This window comes from Pleurodeles waltl, chromosome 11 (assembly GCF_031143425.1).
Source record: "Pleurodeles waltl isolate 20211129_DDA chromosome 11, aPleWal1.hap1.20221129, whole genome shotgun sequence".
NCBI classification, from domain to species: domain Eukaryota; kingdom Metazoa; phylum Chordata; class Amphibia; order Caudata; family Salamandridae; genus Pleurodeles; species Pleurodeles waltl.
In genome coordinates, this window is record NC_090450.1 from 17,499,163 (window position 1) to 17,520,330 (window position 21,168).

A 21,168-nucleotide genomic window follows, 5' to 3' on the forward strand; every position below is an offset into this window, starting at 1 on the left:
AACCTCTGTGCACTGGAAGGTGACGTCAGTCAGCTTGGCGACCTAATCCGCTCTGGATGTGACCTACACAGTGCCTATGTTGGCTCCACACTAGCACACTGATGTCAGGTATTTTCCTTCTGCACCATCACTGCAGGTCCGGAGAGTGCTACCCCAGTCCGTTTTTTGGACTATCTCTTCATAGTTTTGTTGACCCTTTTTGGGCTTTTTGCTCTCATTGGTTTTAGGGATGCCCACTACAAAACCTGTGAGGTTTAAACATTATGGTTCCTGTCACAAACAAATGTCTGTGACAGACCTTCACTTGGTTTGCCTCTGGTGTCTGGAGACGGGCCACGCATGTCACGCCATGAATCCAAAGGCAGTTTGGGAGTGGTACCTGAAAGTTCCGGTCGCCTGATGACAGTTGACTCCGCTCCAGATCCCGGTCCTGCGGAAGGTCCTGGCCCCACTCGTGGAGCGGTTCCTAACGCTTGGCATTGCACTCAGTCATTGTCAGGTAAGTCTCATAAGAAGTCCAAGAAGTCAAAGCGTTCTTTGACTTCACTGTGCCGGTCTAAGTCTTCAGATGAGGCATGGGAACAAAACCACTGATCTAGACCCTGCTCCCTCACGTCAACCGCAGACCCTTAGTTTGGGTGCACTCCAGATTGTCCAGAGCCAAAGTGACCCCCAACTCAATTAAAAGAATTTTATGAGGTCACGCACTTCATACTGGCCGACTGTTCTGGAAAGTCTTTGGGCCCCATGGGTTAGGGTAGTGCCCGACTGGATTCACACCAGCGAGGCTGTCCTCAGCGCCAGTTAGGCCCCTTGTATCCTGTGTGGAAATGGGGTGTATTATATGGTGTGGTTGTGCGACCTCTGTCTGTAATGCACTCATCAACACCAGACTGTTTTGTTTATCAAACCTTCAGCGTAAACCTTGGTAGCTGTGGCTTTTAGCAGCAAGACTTACACAAAGGAACAAGTGTAATTTATTTAAACAGCCTCAAAATAATTGAAGAAAACATCAACAAGACACTCAGGAAATCCAAAACCAAATTATAAAAAATAGAGTGTATTTTTATGTAGTTTTAGACACCACATTGGAAATGTTCCACCAGAGGGTTCCGGGTACATAGAATTTGCAATGTATAGTAAATCAAAGCTTTTCACTTGGCTGCGAACGAGCATTGACAAATTCAACGCATTTGATACTTAGAAACGTTTTCACAAAAAGTAGGCAGAGTTGTATTGCAGTCACTTAGAGTCACTTTAGGTGACCAAATCCAGTAGAGAGTCAGTTGGGGGACTAGCAAGGACCCAGGAAGCAGTTATCTCCATGGATAAAGCAGTCTCCAGGCAGTTCCGGGTACTTTGGCCCCTTTGCAATGGATTCCTATCGAAGAGATCCTGATGCAAGGGATGAAGGATGCTGAAGATGCTCAAGGATGCTGTGGATGCGAAGTAGTCGACTGGCATCTTCCTGTGGCTACTCCTCAGTCCTCAAAGGAGTTGGGATAGTCCTGGTCACAGGGCCAACATTCCTCAAAGCCCTCTCAGTAATGGAAGTAGTTTAGTCTCCACTGAGCTATCAGTCACCCGGTATCGTGGTCACAGCCAAACACTTCCCCTGGTGGTAACTTTGCTTCTGCATGACCGAGATGCACTCTGATGACTCTCCAAGGCTAAGCGAACTCGGGTGCAACTTTGAGTGTTGAGTCTTGGTCTCTGGTGCTGCACTGCAGCAATTGACAGCGATCTGAATGTTCTGGATTACAATTTGCCCCAGCAGGCTTCTCAGCTTTTGTGATCCTGTGAACAGGAGGTCTTTCATCTGACCTTGCAGTCTCTTGGCGGGCTCCAGAGATAACTTCTCCATGAGCAGGGCACAGCCATTCTTCTTTGCTAGCCATCAGGTTAAGCAGGTGCAATCCACAACAACGCAGCCCCCCTTTGCCGGTCCCGCGCTGCAGCAGGGCAGTCCTTCTTCAGTGCTTCTTTCAGTCCAGACGAGATCTGAATTCTGTGTGCCAGGTGTGCCCTATTTATGCTTCAAAAGTACCCTCCGTGTAGACACGGTCAATACCCAATGGACTACTAGCTTCCTTCCCTCCTGATGACTACTTCCTGGGAAGGGTGGCATCTGGCTATCCGAAGATGCACTGTTTTGCCCACTCCAAACAATGAAGAACCTCTCTCTCTGCATCCAAAGTACCTAGCCCAACCCAGAGGTATGGCTACCAAGTGGGCTATATGCCCATGGGAGACCAGTTCGACAACCAGTTTTCCCTCTCCTTCCCAAATGAAACTTTGTCTAACTAATGGGGCTGCTCCTCTCTCACGTGTTCCCTATTTGCTCCTTATTGATGGTTTCTGCTTTGAAGCTTGCCTTTTGGGGCAACACTTGTGTGGCCTCCTGCAGGAGGGAGTTACCATCCCTCTCCAGTACAGGCCGCTATTGTCTCCTTACCTGGGTGCCGTTTGCACATCCCCCGAGGAGGGCAGGATTTTGGCTTGAGAATGACGTCACGCTTAATGTAACAAAGTGTTTGATATTTTGGAGTATCGACTTTGGTCGCACTGTTCAGGGGTTAGCACAGCTGAGAGGTCAGCCGGCAACCCTGCACCCGCCAAACAGACGACCAAGTGTTTTCAAATTAAAAACAGTTTCGCATTTCTACTTCCAGAAGATGCAAAATACATGTTCTTCCTATGAAATATGCTGCACTCTGTCTTAGCCCTCAGTAGGCTTGCCACAGGGGTAACTTGCACATATTTCAGGGGAGCTTTGACTTTGCCATGGTTTTAAATGGGAAAAAAAAGGCTAGCATTTAAAAACTGCTCTTCCAGTCTGCAGTGGCAGAACAAAAGACTTGTTTTACCTTTGTCACACCCAGAGTGGCACAGCCAGTGCTACAGTCCCTGGGGTGATACTCTACCTTACAGGCCCGAGATACCCTGGGTACCACATACTAGGGACTTGTAGGCAAGTTAGCCTATGCCAATTAGGGATAGCCAATGTAACATGCACATGTTGGGGGTCAGGGCACTGAGGTCATGTTAGCAGGCCTCAGTACTCTGTCAGAGTCGGAAAAGCAGCAGCATAAGTCAGAAAAAACTGGGGGTGACCATACAAAAAGAGGCATTTCCTTACAGATCTGTTCCCAGATCGGTATCAACTCCATTCGCAAAACTGCGACCTTTCCTTGACCCCATTCCGTTGATGTAGTTCATGGCATTGTTGATGCCCGACACCACAAACCCCATTGTTATACCATTCTCTGATAAGGAGCTGGACTGGCGTCACTCAACGTCCACTGCAGGCTGGCCATAACTCAACCTTCCGAATCCGAGCCAGGGCATTCTTGTTTCCATAGGCTGCATTGGGAGACCAATTAGGTGGATCTGAGGATATCTATGGCTACCCCAACCTCCTAGAAGAGCCAGAAGATAACTGGTACAAGAAACTGGTGGATGCCAGTGGTTTGGGCACCATCCCAACACTGGCTTAGTCTTTCCTCCTAGTGTATGCCTGCCTTTGGGGAAGGTTTGTGGCTTTGTGTACTACCAAAAATGATGATTCTCTCTCTACACCTTTGTCTAAGGTGTTATGTGTGCCATGGTTAGCCTGGCAAGCCTTTGCTTTGGTCATAGTTAATGGGTATCTTTCTGTCACATCACCTTTCTTGCATTTGCCGGATTAGCCATCCCCGTTTGAGTCACCTGTTGTGACTTGTATTCTAATAGAATGCTAACACACGCTTTCTCCAAAACCCTTCATCATGCCTCCGTGGAACCTGAACTTAGTTTTGAGATTTTGGATGTGCTCACCCTTCGAGCCTCTCCATAGCTGCCCTTTGCATGTTTTGAGCATCAAAACAGACTTTGTAGTGGACATTACATCAGCCAGGAGGATTAGCAAGTTCCAAGCACTATCTGTGTACTCTCCATACACCATATTTCTTCCAGAGAAACTGGTTCTGATTACACATGCCTTGTTCCTGTTGAAAGTGGTGACACCCTTCCACATCAGCCAGACCATTACATTTCTGACCTCCTTTGCTCAATCTTCAAGAGGGGAGGAGAGACTCCATCACCTGGACCTAAAGAGAACATTATCATTTATGTTGATCATACCAAATATCACTGGGGGGACAATCAAATCTTCAGTACATTCGCCGGAGCAAAGAAAGGGACAGGTGTGCAGTAATGGACCATCTCCAGTTGGATTGTACGCTGCATTAGGAACTTGCAATGGCTAAAAAGCAACCGCTTGAGGGCTAGTGGGCTCACCAGAGTCAAGGCTGTGACCCCTGTGTTAGATTGCAGAGTGCCCCTCCTGGACATATGTCAGGCTGTGATGTGGGCATCCCTGCACAAGTTTACCAAGCACTACTGCCTGGACAGTCAGGTTTATTGTGACGGCACATTGTGTAGGAGGCTGGCTCAGTTTATGGTGTACACCTATGGCGTGGCACCCTATACTGACTCCAGGCAACCCCCAGTGATAGTGTTGTGGTGCCTGGATAACCAAAGCTCTTGAGAGGTAACTGTGGAGAGCAGATCAGGCTTATTAAGGAGGAGCATATATCACTTACAACACCACAATAGTCAGTCAGTGATGTTCACACAAGAAGGAACTACACCAAGTGTTACAAGAATAAAGTATTCTTTATTATAACACTATCCTAATGTTGGTATACCTCCACTTGGAGATATCTACACACAGAAAATATACTTGGAGATGGACAGGAAAAGCATGGAAATACATGGGACCCTATAGGGGCTAAATTATATACTATGAAAGTGGTACAAGAATGGAAGTGCCCAACCAAGATAAGTGGGTTAGAATCCCAAGGGCTGGGGCAGAAAGAAATTATCAGAGGTAATTATCAGATATCCCACAGGCGCCGGGTGCAGAGGTGTTATTGAACTGGGGTCTAACACAGAACTGTCATAGTTGGAATTTTCAGGGTTCAGGACCTTTCCCACAGGACCCCAAGGAAACCAGTTGGCACAAGGAAGGTTGGATAGTGCCCCCCACCATGGATACCCAGCAAAGTGGAGTACCTGCACCAGGGAGCTCAGGTGCATAGGGGTGAAGGGACGTCGGAAACCTTTGTTGGAGTCAATGGGAGCCTTGTTAGTTCAGCTGCTGTCGTGACCTGTGGACCATGTCTGTGGAACCAAAAGGCAAATTCCGTACTAGAAGAACCTGCAAAAGAAGGGGACAGTGTCAAGACCACTTGGAGATGTCCAGGCGGTGCAGTTAGGCAATGCCCACCCGCCTGAAGGTGTAGTTCCTGCAGGGGGATCCTCGAAGGAACCCCCAGAGTACATGGCATCATGCTACTAGCACTGGAATCGGTGCAGTTGCATGAATCCAAGATGTTTGATACTAAATATGCCTAGGTTTGGTGGAGCCATTATGTAGTTGGACGACTCGTGTTGACTAGTGTCCACTACAGACCTTAAAATGTCTTCCCCGCACTTACAAACCCCAGGGAATGGAGTCTGAGTTTGTAGGGGCACCTCTGCTCATGCAGAGGTGCTTTCACACTCAAGACTATGCACCCTGCCCTTGGGCTTATGGGCCTACCATATGGGTGACTTACAGTGTCCAAGTGCAGTGACCACGATATAAGGCAAGCCTTATATCTAAAGTGAAAGGTGCACGCATCATTTCACACAGGCTACAATGGCAGGCCTGCAGGCACAGTTTGCCTGGGCTTCCATGGGTGGCATAATACGTGCTGCAGCCCATGAGAGACCCCTGGTGTACCATTTCCCTGGGTACCTAAGTACTATATACTAGGGACTTACATGGGTGCACAAGTATGCCAATTGTGGGGTGCAAAAGTTACCATGTAACCAAATTTAGAGGAGAGAGCACTGGCACTGGGGTCCTGATAAGCAGGATCCCAGTGTAATACAGTCTAAACACACTGACACCAGGCAAAAAGTTGGGGGAACTATGCTACAATTATGCAACTTTGCCCATTTCCTCCTCAAGAACTTCCTCATCTGAATCTGTTCCGAGATCCACCGCCGGGAGTTATTGCTTTAGTGTGTATTCTAAGGTAAGACGCCTACAGCTAGAAGACCCCATCAGATGAACAAGTTACTTTTCTTCAGTCACACCTTATCTCTATTTCGCTGCAGATTTCTTATTGATCCTCCCATCCTCCTTGCATCTGCAAACTGATTTTCCCTAACTGGCGTGGCCCTTGTAGGCCCTTAGTGCCTGTGCACTGGTCCATCAGCACATTGTTGTGGCTCTGTGCTTTTGGCACCTAAATGTCATGAAAGAAACTCATGTCAGCACTCTGGGGTGATGCCTATATATGCACTGGGCACGTGACATCCGGGGCTGATGACTCCAGTAAGGAGCCTATCAGTGTCACCTATTGTCACGCAGAGGTACTGCTGAAGAGTTTCCAGATCCAGTCTGATGTCTAGTGAAGTTTCTAGGGCACGGAATCTGCGAATAGGTAGTCTCTACCTGAAAAGACGTTACCAAAGGTAAGTAACTTTTTTTTTTTTTTTTTTTTTTTTTTTTTACTACCTGTATATTTGAGTGACATTTGAGCAAATTGATTAAAAACATTCTCTAACAACCTACTCTAATCCCAAAACAGCACTGATAACAACTACACAGGTGTTCACAGATGAGGCCACACATTCTGGAACTGTAAGCACACCCCTGGCAGCAAGAACTGAAAATGCAACACAAGGAATTACAACCTTAACAACAAGTGACACCTCAGCATTATCTAAAGGCAGTGACAGCTCAACAACAGTGACATCTGCAGCAAGCACATCCTCAACCCAGGTGACTAAAGCCATCTCCACCGAGATGAGCAATCAGTCCACAGGTGCAGTGTCAACAGCAACAAGCTCAATACTGCATCCAACCACAACTTCACTCTCAACACCTACAAATCAAACATTTGTAGCTTCTTCATCGTCAACAAGCACAGCCCCTTCTACTGTTGTTCTGGTGACATCTACTAAATCCACAGAGCAAACCGATGCAACTTCAGAAGCCATTGTAACAAGCGCAGTATCCAGAACAGCAGCAGCCGCCATTACTGAGTCACCTAGAGCAACACACACTGCAACAAGTGGTAAGTATGTACTTAGTAATGCCACTTTCACAATAGATATTAGCTGCATATTGCTAAAAAATGAAACCATGTAAAGCCTAGAATGTAAGTGAAGGTGGGGTATTATTCGAGATAATTGCACAGCATGGGCAATGGCCCATTGCAGGAGAGGCAGATATGGCTATCTGTTCATCAAACACTGTGCCTGTAAAGCAAAAGCTCAAAAGAGGATAAATAATGAATATTCAGCTCAGAGAGGGGGCCCTCCTTATCTTAAACAGAAAGCAAGAGTGATCACTAAACACAAAAAGCCTCGAAAGTAGTGAGAAGCCTCAATAAAGCTGGATGCAACTTTATAATGCAAAGAACATTACAAAATTGATTCACTTGCTTGGCATAGGTCCTGTACATGCATTTGGTGACATTAATTAGTAAATATATTTTGATACACGTAGTTTATGGGTGACATATGGAACAGGTATGTAAAGCATCCTCTAACAGCCTACTCTGTTCCTCCAACAGCAATGATGATGACTACACAGGTGATCACAGACGAGACCACCCATTCTGGAACTGTAAGCACACCCCTGGCAGCAAGAACTGAAAATGCAACACAAGGAATTACAACCATAACAACAAGTGACACCTCAGCATTATCTAAAGGCAGTGACAGCTCAACAACAGTGACATCTGCAGCGAGCACATCCTCAACCCAGGTGACTAAAGCCATCTCCACCGAGATGAGCAATCAGTCCACAGGTGCAGTGTCAACAGCAACAAGCTCAACACTGCATCCAACCACATCCTCACTCTCGACAACTACAAATCAAACATTTGTAGCTACTTCATCGTCAACAAGCGCCGCCCCCTCTACTGTTGTTCTGGTGACATCTACTAAATCCACAGAGCAAACCAATGCAACTTCAGAAGCCATTGTAACAAGCACAGTATCCAGAACAGCAGCAGCCGCCATTACTGAATCGTCTAGAGGAACACATGACGCAACTAGAGGTATGTATGCATTCAGTTTTGCAACTTTCACAATAGATATTAGTTACATAGTGCTTTTCCTAAAATTTAAAAATTTAAAACTTATAATTCAAGTGATGAAGGGGAATTATAGGAGAAGTTTGGCAGATTGTGTATAATTGCCACTTGTTTATACACACTGCGCCTGTAAAGAATAATCTTGTAAGAGGATAAAAGTTAACATTGAATGCAGAATCTCAAACATATAGGACAATGAGTGCAGGCCATATCCATGTTGCAAAACAGCCAAATATTGATCCTACAAGTCTGCAAACCCATATGTGAGTTCATTACAGTGTCTCCTTTTAAGTAGTTGTCTGATTAGCAGATCCCTCTTAAGACATTTACAACATCCTCACACAAGGCATCCAGAAAAAAAACCTTTTACACAGCCAGCGCTCTCTCCACACACAGCGGCTGAATTTCCGGAGCCCTGGGAGTGATGCTGTGCCCATCTCCTTGGGGGAGCGAGGGCATACTATAGTCTGGTTCCATCGTGCTCCACCCAGTCGGGAGAATCATGAGTGGCTTGCTCCTGCGCCTGCCGCTGGAGGCTGACGGGCACCAGGAAGCCAGCCAGGGCTGTGGTGGTCTTAGGTCTCCCCCCATCCCCCTCCATTTCCCACCATGGATTTTGCCATCTAGATGCCCTAGGTGAGACTGGAGCACCCATAGCATAATAAAGATACAAAAGAAAACGGGGGACCGCCACTGCTAAACCAAGATCAAAGCAGCTTTTTGCTGCCCATAAACTGAGCAGCAAAATGGGATGTCAGCATTTTAAGTGTCTGTGTGGGAGCTGCAGGGCGGCGGAGAAGCTCCTCCAGGGATGTTTCAAGAGAAATTGGCCCTATATTTCCTTGGGCTCACGCACAGAACCCCAGGAGAAGTCTGCCAGTGGTCTAAGCACTTCATGAGCTAGTGGTTTTCCTCCTTGGCTCTCCAGTGTGCGGACCCCTGGTGGTGGCTGCTTTGGCTGCATTATGTAGCTTCACAACTGTAAAAGAAAAGACTCAAACACATGTTTTGAGATTTCTTTGAATATAAATGCTTTAATGATCATCATTCACTTTATGGCAGATTTTGCATATATGTATATAACAACACTACAGTTTTTCCAGCAAACCCTACTGACCTATCTAGGAATGTCCACCAGTATTATTTGACATACTACAGGTCATCACCAATCCTTGAAGAGTCTCTTCTGTACCAGGCTATCTGATAGATACTTCGTCACGTTCAATAGAAATTCTAGATGATATGTTAAAAAATATCTCTATAGGAGAAATAATATTAATAGGAGGTGACTTCAGTTGTAATAACAAACACGTAATTGGTCTAGAGCAATTGGTGTAGGATGAAGACACAATGAAAGTTATGGATTAAGGTTTGCCCCAGCAGGCTTCTCAGCTTTTGTGACCCTGTGCTGTGAACAGGAGGTCTTTCATCTGACCTTGCAGTCTCTTGGCTTTTGGCGGGCTCCAGAGGTAACTTCTCCATGAGCAGGCCACAGCCCTTCTTCTTTGCTAGCCATCAGGTTAAGCAGGTGCAATCCACAACAACGCAGCCCCCCTTTGCCGGTTCCGAGGTGCAGTAGGGCAGTCCTTCTTCGGTGCTTCTTTCACTCCAGACAAGATCTGAATTCTGTGTGCCAGGTGTGCCCTGTTTATGCTTTAAAAGTACCCTCAGGGTAGACCTGGTCAGTACCCAATGGACTACTAGCTTCCCTCCCTCCTGATGGCCACATCCTGGGAAGAGTGGCATCCGGCTATCCGTCGATGCACCGTTTTTCCCACTCCAAACAACGAAGAACCTCTCTCTCGGCATCCAAAGTACCTAGCCCAACCCAGAGGTATGGCTACCAAGTGGGCTATATGCCCCTGGGAGACCAGTTTGATAACCGGTTTTCCCTCTCCTTCCTGGGTGCCACTCTGTCTAAACAATGGGGCTGCTCGTCTCTCAAGTGTTCCCTATTTGCTCCTTATAGGTGGTTTCTACTTTCAAGCTTGCCTTTTGGGGCAACACACGTGTGGCCTCCTGCAGGAGGGAGGTACCATCACTCTCCAGTGCAGGCCGCTATTTTCTCATTACCTAGGGGCCGTTTGCACATCTCCCTAGTAGGGCAGGAAGCTGTCTCAGGTGCAAGCTCCATGTGTAACCGTTAAGGGCACAGGAGATTATAGGCATCAACTTGGCAACTTTATAAAAGATGGACACTGTAACTTTTTACATTAATTGTGGCTTGAGAATGACATCATGCTTAATGTAACAAAGTGTTTGATACTTTGGAGTATCAACTTTGGTTGCACTGTTCAGGGGTTAGCACAGCTGAGAGGTCAGCCGGTAACCCTGCACTCACCAAACAGGCGACCAAGTCTTTTCCAATTAAAAACAACAGTTTCGCATTTCTACTTCCAGAAGATGCAAAATACATGTTCTTCCTATGAAATATGCTGCACTCTGTCTTAGCCCTCAGTAAGCTTGCCACAGGGGTATCTTGCACATATTTCATGGGAGCTTTGACTTTGCCATGGTTTTAAATGGAAAAAAAAGGCTAGCATTTAAAAACTGCTCTTCCAGTCTGCAGTGGCAGAACAAAAGACTTGTTTTACCTTTGTCACACCCAGAGTGGCACAGCCAGTGCTGCAGTCCCTGGGGTGATACTCTACCTTACAGGCCCGAGATACCCTGGGTACCATATACTAGGGACTTGTAGGCAACCTAGCCTATGCCAATTAGAAATCGCCAATGTAACATGCACATGTTGGGGGTCAGGGCACTGGTACTGAGGTCATGTTAGCAGGCCTCAGTACTCTGTCAGAGTCGGGAAAGCAGCAGCATAAGTCAGAAAAAAATTGGGGGTGACCATACAAAAAGAGGCATTTCTTTACAGATCTGTTCCCGGACTCCAGTCGCAAAACTGCGACCATCCCTTGACCCCATTCCATTGATGTAGTTCCTGGCATTGCTGATGCCCCACGACACCACGAACCCCATTGTTATACCATTCTCTGATAAGGAGCTCAACTGGCGTCACTCAACGTCCACTGCAGGCTGGCCGTAACTCAACCTTCCGAGTCAGAACCAGGGCATTCATGTTTCCATAGGCTGCATTGGGAGAACAATTAGGTGGACCTGAGGATATCTATGGCTACCCCAACCTCATAGAAGAGCCCGAAGATAATTGGTACAAGAAACTGGTGGATGCCAGTGGTTTGGGCACCTTCCCAACACTGGCTTAGTCTTTCTTCCTAGTGTATGCCTGCCTTTGGGAAAGGTTTGTGGCTTTGTGTACTACCAAAAATGATGATCCTCTCTCTGCACCTTTGTCTATGGTGTTGTTATGTGTGCTATGGTTAGCCTGGTAAGGCTTTGCTTTGGGCATAGTTAAAGGTTATCTTCCTGTCACTTCAGCTTTCTTGCATTTGCCGGATTAGCCATTCCTGTTTGAGACACCTGTTGTGACTTGTATTCTAATAGAATGCTAACACACGCTTTCTCCAAAACCCTTCATCATGCCTCCGTGGAACCTGAACTTAGTTTTGACGTTTTGGGCGTGCTCGCCCTTCGAGCCTCTCCATAGCTGCCCTTTGCATCTTTTGAGCATCAAAACAGACTTTCTAGTGGACATTACATCAGTCAGGAGGATTAGCAAGTTCCAAGCAGTATCTGTGCACTCTCCATACACCATATTTCTTCCAGAGAAACTGGTTCTGAGAACACATGCCTTGTTCCTGCCGAAAGTGGTGACACCCTTCCACATCAGCCAGACCATCACATTTCTGACCTCCTTTGCTCAACCTTCAAGAGGGGAGGAGAGACTCCATCACCTGGACCTAAAGAAACCATTATAATTTATGCTGATTGTACCAAATACTACTGGGGGGACAATCAAATCTTTAATAAGTTTGCCGGAGCAAAGAAAGGGACAGGTGTGCAGTAATGGACCATCTCCAGTTGGATTGTACTCTGCATTAGGAACTTCTGTGCAATGGCTAAAAAGCAACCGCTTGAGGGCTAGTGGGCTCGCCGTAGCCAAGGCTGTGACCGCTGTGTTAGTTTGCAGAGTGCCCCTCCTGGACATCTGTCAGGCTGTGATGTGGGCATCTCGGCACAAGTTTACCAAGCACTAGTGCCTGGACAGTCAGGTTTATCGTGACGGGCACATTGTGTAGGAGGCTGGCTCAGTTTATGGTGTACACCTATGGCATGGCACCCTATACTGACTCCCAGCATCCCCTAGTGATAGTGTTTTGGTGCCTACATAACCAAAGCTCTCGTGGGGTAGCTGTGGAGAGAAGCTCAGGCTTATCAAGTAGGAGCGTATATCACATAAAATACCACAATAGTCAGTCAGTGATGTTCACACAAAAAGGAACCACTCCAAGTGTTACACAAATAAAGTATTCTTTATTATACACTATCCTAACGTTGGTATACCTCCACTTGGAGATATCTACATACAGTAAATATACTTAGAGACAAACAGGAAATGCATGTAAATACATGGGACCCTATAGGGGCTAAACCATATACTATGAAAGTGGTACAAGAATGGAAGTGTCCAACCAAGGTAAGTGGGTTAGAATCCCAAGGGCTGGGGGGAGAAAGGAATTACCAGAGGTAAGTATCAGAAATCCCACAGGCGCCCGGGTGCGGAGGTGTTATTGAACCGGATGTCCCATAGGCAAACACAGAACTGTTGTAGTTAGAATTTTCAGGGTTCAGGACCCTTCCCAGAGGACCCAGAGGAAACCAGTTGGTACAAAGAAGGTTGGATAGTGCCCCCCACCATGAATACCCAGCAAAGTGGTGTACCTGCACCAGGGAGCCCAGGTGCATAGGGGTGACGTGACATTGGAAACCTTTGTTGGAGTCAATGGGAGCCTTGTTAGTTCAGCTGCTGTTGTGACCCATGGACCAGGTCAGTAGAACCAAAAGGCAGATTCCAGACTAGAAGAACCTGCAAAAGAAGGGGAAAGTGTCTAGACCACTTGGAGATAACCAGCCGGTGCAGGTAGGCAATGCCCATCCCCCCAGAGGTGAAGTTCCTTCAGGGGGATCCTCTAAGGAACCCCCAGAGTACATGGCATCATGCTACTAGCACTGGAATCGGTGCAGTTGCATGAATCCAAGATGTTGATACCAACTATGCCTAGGTTTGGTGGAGCCATTATGTAGTTGGACGACTCATGTTGAATAGTGTCCACTACAGACCTTAAAATGTCTTCCCTGCACTTACAGACCCCCAGGGAATGGAGTCTGGGTTTATAGGGGCACCTCTGCTCATGCAGGGGTGCTTTGACATTCAGGACTATGCACTCTGACCTTGGGCTAAAGGGCCTACAATATGGGTGGCTTACAGTGTCCAAGTGCAGTGACCTTATATCTAAAGTGAAAGGTGGATGCACCATTTCACGCAGGCTACAATGGCAGGCCTGCAGACACAGTTTGCCTGGGCTTCCATGGGTGGCATAATATGTGCTGCAGCCCATGAGAGACACCTGGTGTACCAATGCCCTGGGTAACTAAGTACTATATACTAGGGACTTACATGGGTGCACCAGTATGCCAATTGTAGGGTGAAAAAGTTACCATGTAACCAAATTTAGAGGAGATAGCACTGACACTGGAGTCCTGATTAGGAGGATCCCAGTGTAATACAGTCTTAAAACACTGACACCAGGCAAAAAGTGGGGGGAACTATGCTACAATGATGCTGCTTTGTACATTTCTTCCTCAAGAACTTCCTCATCTGAACCTGTTATGAGACCCACCGCTGGGGAGTTATTACTTTAGTGTGTATTCTAATGTAAGGAGCCTACATCTAGAAGTCCCCATCAGATGAGCACATTACTTATCTTCAGTCACACCTCATCTCTATTTCGCTGCAGATTTCTTATTGATCCTCCCATCCTCCCTGCATCTGCAAACTGATCTTCCCAGCTGGTGTGGCCCTTGTAGGCCCTTAGTGCCTGTGCACTGGTCCATCAGCACGTTGTTGTGGCTCTGTGCTTTTGGCACCTAAATGTCATGAAAGAAACTGATGTCAGCACTCTGGTGTGATGCCTACATATGCACTGTGCACGTGACATCCGGGGCTGATGACTCCAGTAAGGAGCCTATCAGTGTCACCTATCGTCACGCAGAGGTACTGCTGAAGAGTTTCCAGATCCAGTCTGATGTCTAGTGAATTTTCTAGGGCCCGGAATCTGCCGATAGATAGTCTCTACCTGAAGAGACGTTACCAAAGGAAAGTAACTTTTTTTTTTTCTACCTGTATATTTGAGTGACACTTGAGCTAATATATTAAAAACATTCTCTAACAACCTACTCTAATCCTAAAACAGCACTGATGATAACTACGCAGGTGATCACAGATGAGACCACACATTCTGGAACTGTAAGCACACCCCTGGCAGCAAGAACTGAAAATGCAACACAAGGAATTACAACCATAACAACAAGTGACACCTCAGCATTATCTAAAGGCAGTGACAGCTCAACAACAGTGACATCTGCAGCAAGCACATCCTCAACCCAGGTGACTAAAGCCATCTCCACCGAGATGAGCAATCAGTCCACAGAAGCCGTTTCAACAGCAACAAGCTCAACACTGCATCCAACCACAACTTCACTCTCGACACCTACAAATCAAACATTTGTAGCTTCTTCATCGTCAACAAGCGCCGCCCCTTCTACTGTTGTTCTGATGACATCTACTAAATCCTCAGAGCAAACCGATGCAACTTCAGAAGCCATTGTAACAAGCACAGTATCCAGAACAGCAGCAGCCGCCATTACTGAGTCACCTAGAGCAACACACACTGCAACAAGTGGTAAGTATGTACTTAGTAATGCCACTTTCACAATAGATATTAACTGCATATTGCTAAAAAATGAAACCATGTAAAGCCTAGAATGTAAGTGAAGGTGGGGTATTATTCGAGATAATTGCACAGCATGGGAAATGGCCCATTGCAGGAGAGGCAGATATGGCTATCTGTTCATCAAACACTGTGCCTGTAAAGCAAAAGCTCAAAAGAGGATAAATAATGAATATTCAGCTCAGAGAGGGGGCCCTCCTTATCTTAAACAGAAAGCAAGAGTGATCACTAAACACAAAAAGCCTCGAAAGTAGTGAGAAGCCTCAATAAAGCTGGATGCAACTTTATAATGCAAAGAACATTACAAAATTGATTCACTTGCTTGGCAAATGTCCTGTACATGCATTTAGTGACATTAATCAGTAAATATATTTTGATACCTGTAGTTTTTGGGTGACATTTGGGACAGTTATGAAAAGCATCCTCTAACAGCCTACTCTGTTCCTCCAACAGCACTGATGGCGACTACACAGGTGATCACAGATGAGACCACCCATTCTGGAACTGTAAGCACACCCCTGGCAGCAAGAACTGAAAATGCTACACAAGGAAGTACAACCTTAACAACAAGTAACACTTCAGCATTGTTTAAAGGCAGTGAGAGCTCAACAGCAGTGACATCTGCAGCAAGCACATCCTCAACCCTGGTGACTAAAGCCATCTCCACTGAGATGAGCAATCAGTCCACAGGTGCAGTGTCAACAGCAACAAGCTCAACACTGCATCCAACCACATCCTCACTCTTCACACCTACATACCAATCGATTGTACCTTCTTCAACGTCAACAAGCGCCGCCCCCTCTACTGTTGTTCAGGTGACGACTGCTAAATCCACAGAGCAAACCAATGCAACTTCAGAAGCCATTGTAACAAGCACAGTACCTAGAACATCAACAGTCAGCATTACTGAATCATCTAGAGCAACACATGACGCAACTAGAGGTATGTATGCATTCAGTTTTGCAACTTTCACAATAGATATTAGTTGCTTAGTGCTTTTCCGAAAATTGAAAAATGTATAACTTAGAATTCAAGTGATGGAGGGGAATTATAGGAGAAGTTTGGCAGATTGTGTGTAATTGCACTTGCTTATACACATTGCACCTGTAAAGAATAATCTTGTAAGAGGATAAAAGTGAACACTGAATGCAGAAGCTCACACATATAGGACAATGAGTGCAGGCCATATCCATTATGCAAAACAGGCAAATATTGATCCTACAAGTCTCCAAACCCATATGTGAGTTCCATTACAGTGCCTCCTTTTAAGTAGTTGTCTGATTAGCAGATCCCTCTTAAGACATTGACAACATCCTCACACAAGGCATCCAGAAAAAAAACCTATTTCACAGCCAGCGCCCTCTCCACACACAGTGCCTGAATTTCCAGAGCCCTGGGAGTGATGCTGTGCCCATCTCCTTAGGGGAGCGAGGGCATACTATAGTCTGGTTCCATCGTGCTCCACCCAGTCGGGAGAATCATGAGTGGCTTGCTCCTGCGCCTGCCGCTGGAGGCTGCTGGGCACCAGGAAGCCAGCCAGGATTGTGGTGGGCTTAGGTCCCCCTCCACCATCCCTTTCCATTTCCCACCATGAATTTGACCATCCAGATGCCCTAGGTGAGACCGGAACACCCACAGCATAATAAAGATACAAAAGAAAACAGGGGACCGCCACTGCTAAACCAAGATCAAAGCAGCTTTGTGCCGCCCATAAACTGAGCAGCAGAATGGGAAGTCAGCATTTTAAGTGTCTGTGTGGGAGCTGAAGGGCGGTGGAGAAGCTCCTCCATGGATGTTTCAAGAGAAATTGGCCCTATATTTCTTTGGGCCTCACGCACAGAACCCCAGGGGAAGTCTCCCAATGGTCTAAGCACTTCATGAGCTAGTGGTTTTCCTCCTTGGCTCTCCAGTGTGCGGACCCCTGGTGGTGGCTGCTTTGGCTGCATTATGTAGCTTCAAGACGGTAAAAGAAAAGACTCAAATACATGTATGTGATTTCTTTGAATATAAATGCTTTAATGATCATCATTCACTTTATGGCAGATTTTGCATATATGTATATAACAACACTACAGTTTTTCCAGTAAACCCTACTGACCTATCCATGAATGTCCACCAGTATTATTTGACCTACCACAGGCCATCACCAATCCTTGAAGAGTCTCTTCTGTACCAGGCTATATGATAGATACTTCGTCACGTAGAACTGAGAGGGTGCCTTCTAGATTTAAGTTGCCTGGGGAGGGGTAGGGTACAACATCAACCTACTGTCAGTAATACCCGTAGGTCAATAAAATGGCCTTCAGTATTGAGTAACTTGGGGGGCATGGCGAACATATACAATACAGTTGCAGATCTACTGAACCCATATGTCCATAGAAGACCCGCTGACACACCAATACTAGACATTCATCAATCTGTGATTATAGCTCTGAGGCCTTCCCTTACTAAAACAATACAACAAAAGCCAGAGCAGGGCGGAAATTGCCCCAGGTGATCTAATCCCTGGTATATGAGTGAATGCAAAGAGGGGGAAAACTACAATTTGAAGCCCTAAAGTCGAAACATCTGATAGTACAGCAAGCAAGGCCTAGCTGTAGGAAAATATTGGCCAAGACATAGAAAAACTGGGAGGTTCAAAATTGGGCCGATCTTCTCGCTGCAGCCAGAACTAAAGATACTGTAACCTTTTGCAGGATAGTCGCCCATGGGAGCAGAGGGGATATGTAACGCCGAGCACTATGTTAATCCTGGCATATGGAATAGCCATTTTACCGACCTCTGCTCAGAACCCTCGGAGTACCGTCAACATTCCCCTTCTGCCAGGGAACAACTAACATTGGCTACAACAACGGGCATTTGCTTTACCCTGGAAGAAACTGTGGCGGCCATAGAGACCATCAAACTAGGTAAAGCCCCGGGCCTGGACAAGATACCACGGAACCTATTTAGACATACCACCAACATATGGGCCCCATATATAAACTAAATTGGTAACGCAATAGCAAGGGGAGACCCTGTCCCTGAGACATGGAAAGGGGCAGAAATTATTCCGATCTATAAAAAAGGATCCAGGCAGGAGCCTGGAAACTACAGCCAATTAGTTTGATTGATGTACCATACAAAATCTATGCCAGGCAGCTGTTAAACAGAATAGCTGACAAGATGGGAGAGGGTAACATTTTAACATCTTGCCAAGCAGGCTTTATGCCGAGAACCAGCACAATTGATCACGTCATCAGGCGCCTATTTATTATGTGGAAATATTCCAAACTGAAGAAAAGTCATCTCTACATCGCATTTGTGGACTTACATGCTGCCTTTAATCTGGTTCCGAGGGGCACCCTATGGGCCTCCTTAAGGAACCAGTGTATCCCGGAAAACCTTTTACATCAGATAATTAGGTTGCACGAAAACCACTATGAAAAGGTCCGGTAGTGTCAAAACTGTGAGCTAACAGATCCTATTCCAATCAACAGGGGAGTGAGAGAGGGGTGCGCACTCGCACCAACCCTATTCTCTCTCTACATTAACGGTGTAGTCGATCATCTTAAACAGTGCGCCCACGATTCCCCAAGATTAAGCGGGGACTTTGTCCCCGCACTTCTCTTTGCAGATGACACTATTTTGAAGTCCCAAACCCCTATGGGGTTACAGACCCTGTTAGAGAAGTTTAATGAATATTTTATGTTAAAGGGGCCAGAAATGAATATAAATAAAACAAAATACTTGATTGTCATTGACTGCTCAAGAGGAATATTTTGATCCAAGGGCAAAAAGTGGAACGTGTAAATTTTTAAAAATTATTTAGGGATATTGTTTGATTCAAAGCTATCCTGGGCTCTCCATGTGCGCAAAGCTAAAGCACTTCTTGTCCATATTTCTATAGCGATTGGCAATAAATATAGAAACTCGTTATTGGGCATCATTCCACCCTTTTGCCAAAGTCTACTGCCTGAACAGTCAGGTCTGCAGGGTCAGGCATTTTTCCCATTCGGTCCTGGAGGATTTTTTAGTATAGAATATTTGCCGCAACCCACCGCCAGGATGATATGGCTTGGGTATCTATTCGAAGGTAAGCAATCTGCAGCTAGAAGTCTCTATAAGATGAACAAGTTACTTACCTACGAAAATGCATTGTGTGGTAGAGACTATATCCAGCTGTAGATTCCTTACACCCACCCATGGCTCCCTGCTCTGTGGACAGATTTCTAGGTTTAAGGTTGATCCCTTTCAGGGCCCTAGTTTGGACACACATTTGTCAGTTCACTTCATGGCTTTGTGCTCGTGGTGTGAAAAGTTGTAAAAAGTAACCGACGTCCGCTCGCCTGGGTGGGGCCTATATAGGCGACCGCAATGTCATATCTGGCACCACGGATGCCAACGATGCCACGCGGAACAGAACAAAGCCAACCAATGGTGCACAGGGGTACTGCTTACGCAAAAATCTTCCAGATCCAGTTTGACACCTGGGAAATTCAAAGGAAAGGAATCTGCAGCTACATATAGTCTCTACGGGATAAGGGTAGATAACTTGTTCAATGATTCCACCTACCGGGACACAGGGATACTGCTCGAAAATCTTCTGGATCCAGTCTGATGCCTGGGAAATATTCTACAGGATGGAATCTGCGGCTATATAGAGTCTCTACCAGATATGGCGTTACCGAAGATAAGTAATTTGTTCACCTCTGCACAATTACCGGGCTGCACACAACAGTACTCTCAAACGTACAGCCAACACACATGCACAAATGTGTTGGCACACATGTTTGCGGATAACCAGACCAGTGACCCTTACCCTAGCTGTGCTGCAGCGACCTTATCTGAAAACGTGGACACTGGCAGTAACTCCACTCAGTCCAGTTACCATGAGTTTACCGTGAGTGAGACTCAGATAGGGAGACTCACCTACACTAAAGGCTTGTTAAATAATATTGTTGATGACAACACTGATGACTTCTCAAATAACATGACATCCCTGACAACATCCTACAATCAATGTGACATCATCCTATAAGGTTTTTGGCCTTGAAGTAATCCTAAATGCTACATACGTGGCCACTGTTCTATTCACCATAATGGGATTACCCTCCACATGAACCATTAGTTGCAGTCAAGAAGTTGACAGGAACACATTTCTCACTGAAAAGACACCTTCTGTCATTGCCTATGGACATCCCTCAGTTGTTTAGTAAAAACCGTTACACACATTCCCGAGGTGGGCCCATTGGCATACAAACTTAGAGCCAGAACACCAGTTATTCCTACATTCTGCATCATTGAACAGTCTGTAATGCCTCACGATCTTAAACGACCTTCTAGAAATAAACATTGTCTATGGCACTGTATTACACATATTGTATGTGTGTACATGCCCAGAAATCCGCTGGTAGATAGTCTAGCATCTACAGAAGATAAGGCCTTTCTCACAAATGTTTTGGAACAGGCTTTGGCTTTAAGCCTCAACATACTTTCAAACAAACCTCTACAACCGATATTAGCTTCCCTCAGCCTTTGACTTGTATAATCTGGAGGAATACTTGCGTCCTGAATGTTAGTGATTTGTAAACAATGCGCTAAATAACTTTCCGCATGCACAGTCACACTTGCCTCAGAGACTCAATGCTACTTTTGTACAGTGGACGCAGCTATATAGGCTCAGTTAGTTATATGACTATAGTGCTATATGTGATGTCATTAATGATCTAATTAGGCATGTCATCTTTGAGGTAATAAATAATGTAATTTAACGTTATAAGTGAAGTAATATGTGAGGTCATTAGCAATGTATGGTGGGGGTGCAAGTTATAAACAGAAGCTCAGTAACCTGAAACTTTGATTTCAGTAAGTTTTTGGTTTAAAACGTTAGTGTATAACTTAGTTCAATACCTAATTATAATGTCACTCTAATCTTTTTATATGTGTGTCTGTGTTTGTCTGTCTCCATATGTATTTATGTCTAGTTGAACCACCCAGTAAAGTAAGCATTGCTGGGCCTTAATCCAAGACATTTCTGAAAACTAGATACCCAGGGGAATCCTGGGTGGCATGACTTGCATGGATATCACGAAGTTTCCTAACCCAAAACGCCATGCCAATCTCAAACATGGCTAAAACACATACAAGTTCTGAAATCTGTGTTGTGGGGGGTGGGGTGC

At 45.8% G+C, this 21,168-nt stretch overlaps 1 protein-coding gene across 5 annotated transcripts in view; it reads left to right on the forward strand.

The window, feature by feature from the left end:
• The window catches only part of LOC138265246 (mucin-4-like), a 422,755-nt gene that overhangs the window by 231,816 nt on the left and 169,771 nt on the right, over positions 1 to 21,168 (forward strand). For all 5 annotated transcript variants that reach the window (XM_069212831.1, XM_069212835.1, XM_069212833.1 and 2 more), the window contains exons 51-54: positions 6,624 to 7,112; positions 7,614 to 8,102; positions 14,471 to 14,959; positions 15,461 to 15,949. In XM_069212831.1, the coding sequence (XP_069068932.1) occupies positions 6,624 to 7,112; positions 7,614 to 8,102; positions 14,471 to 14,959; positions 15,461 to 15,949 (1,956 nt within the window). The remainder of the gene's footprint in view (positions 1 to 6,623; positions 7,113 to 7,613; positions 8,103 to 14,470; positions 14,960 to 15,460; positions 15,950 to 21,168) is intronic.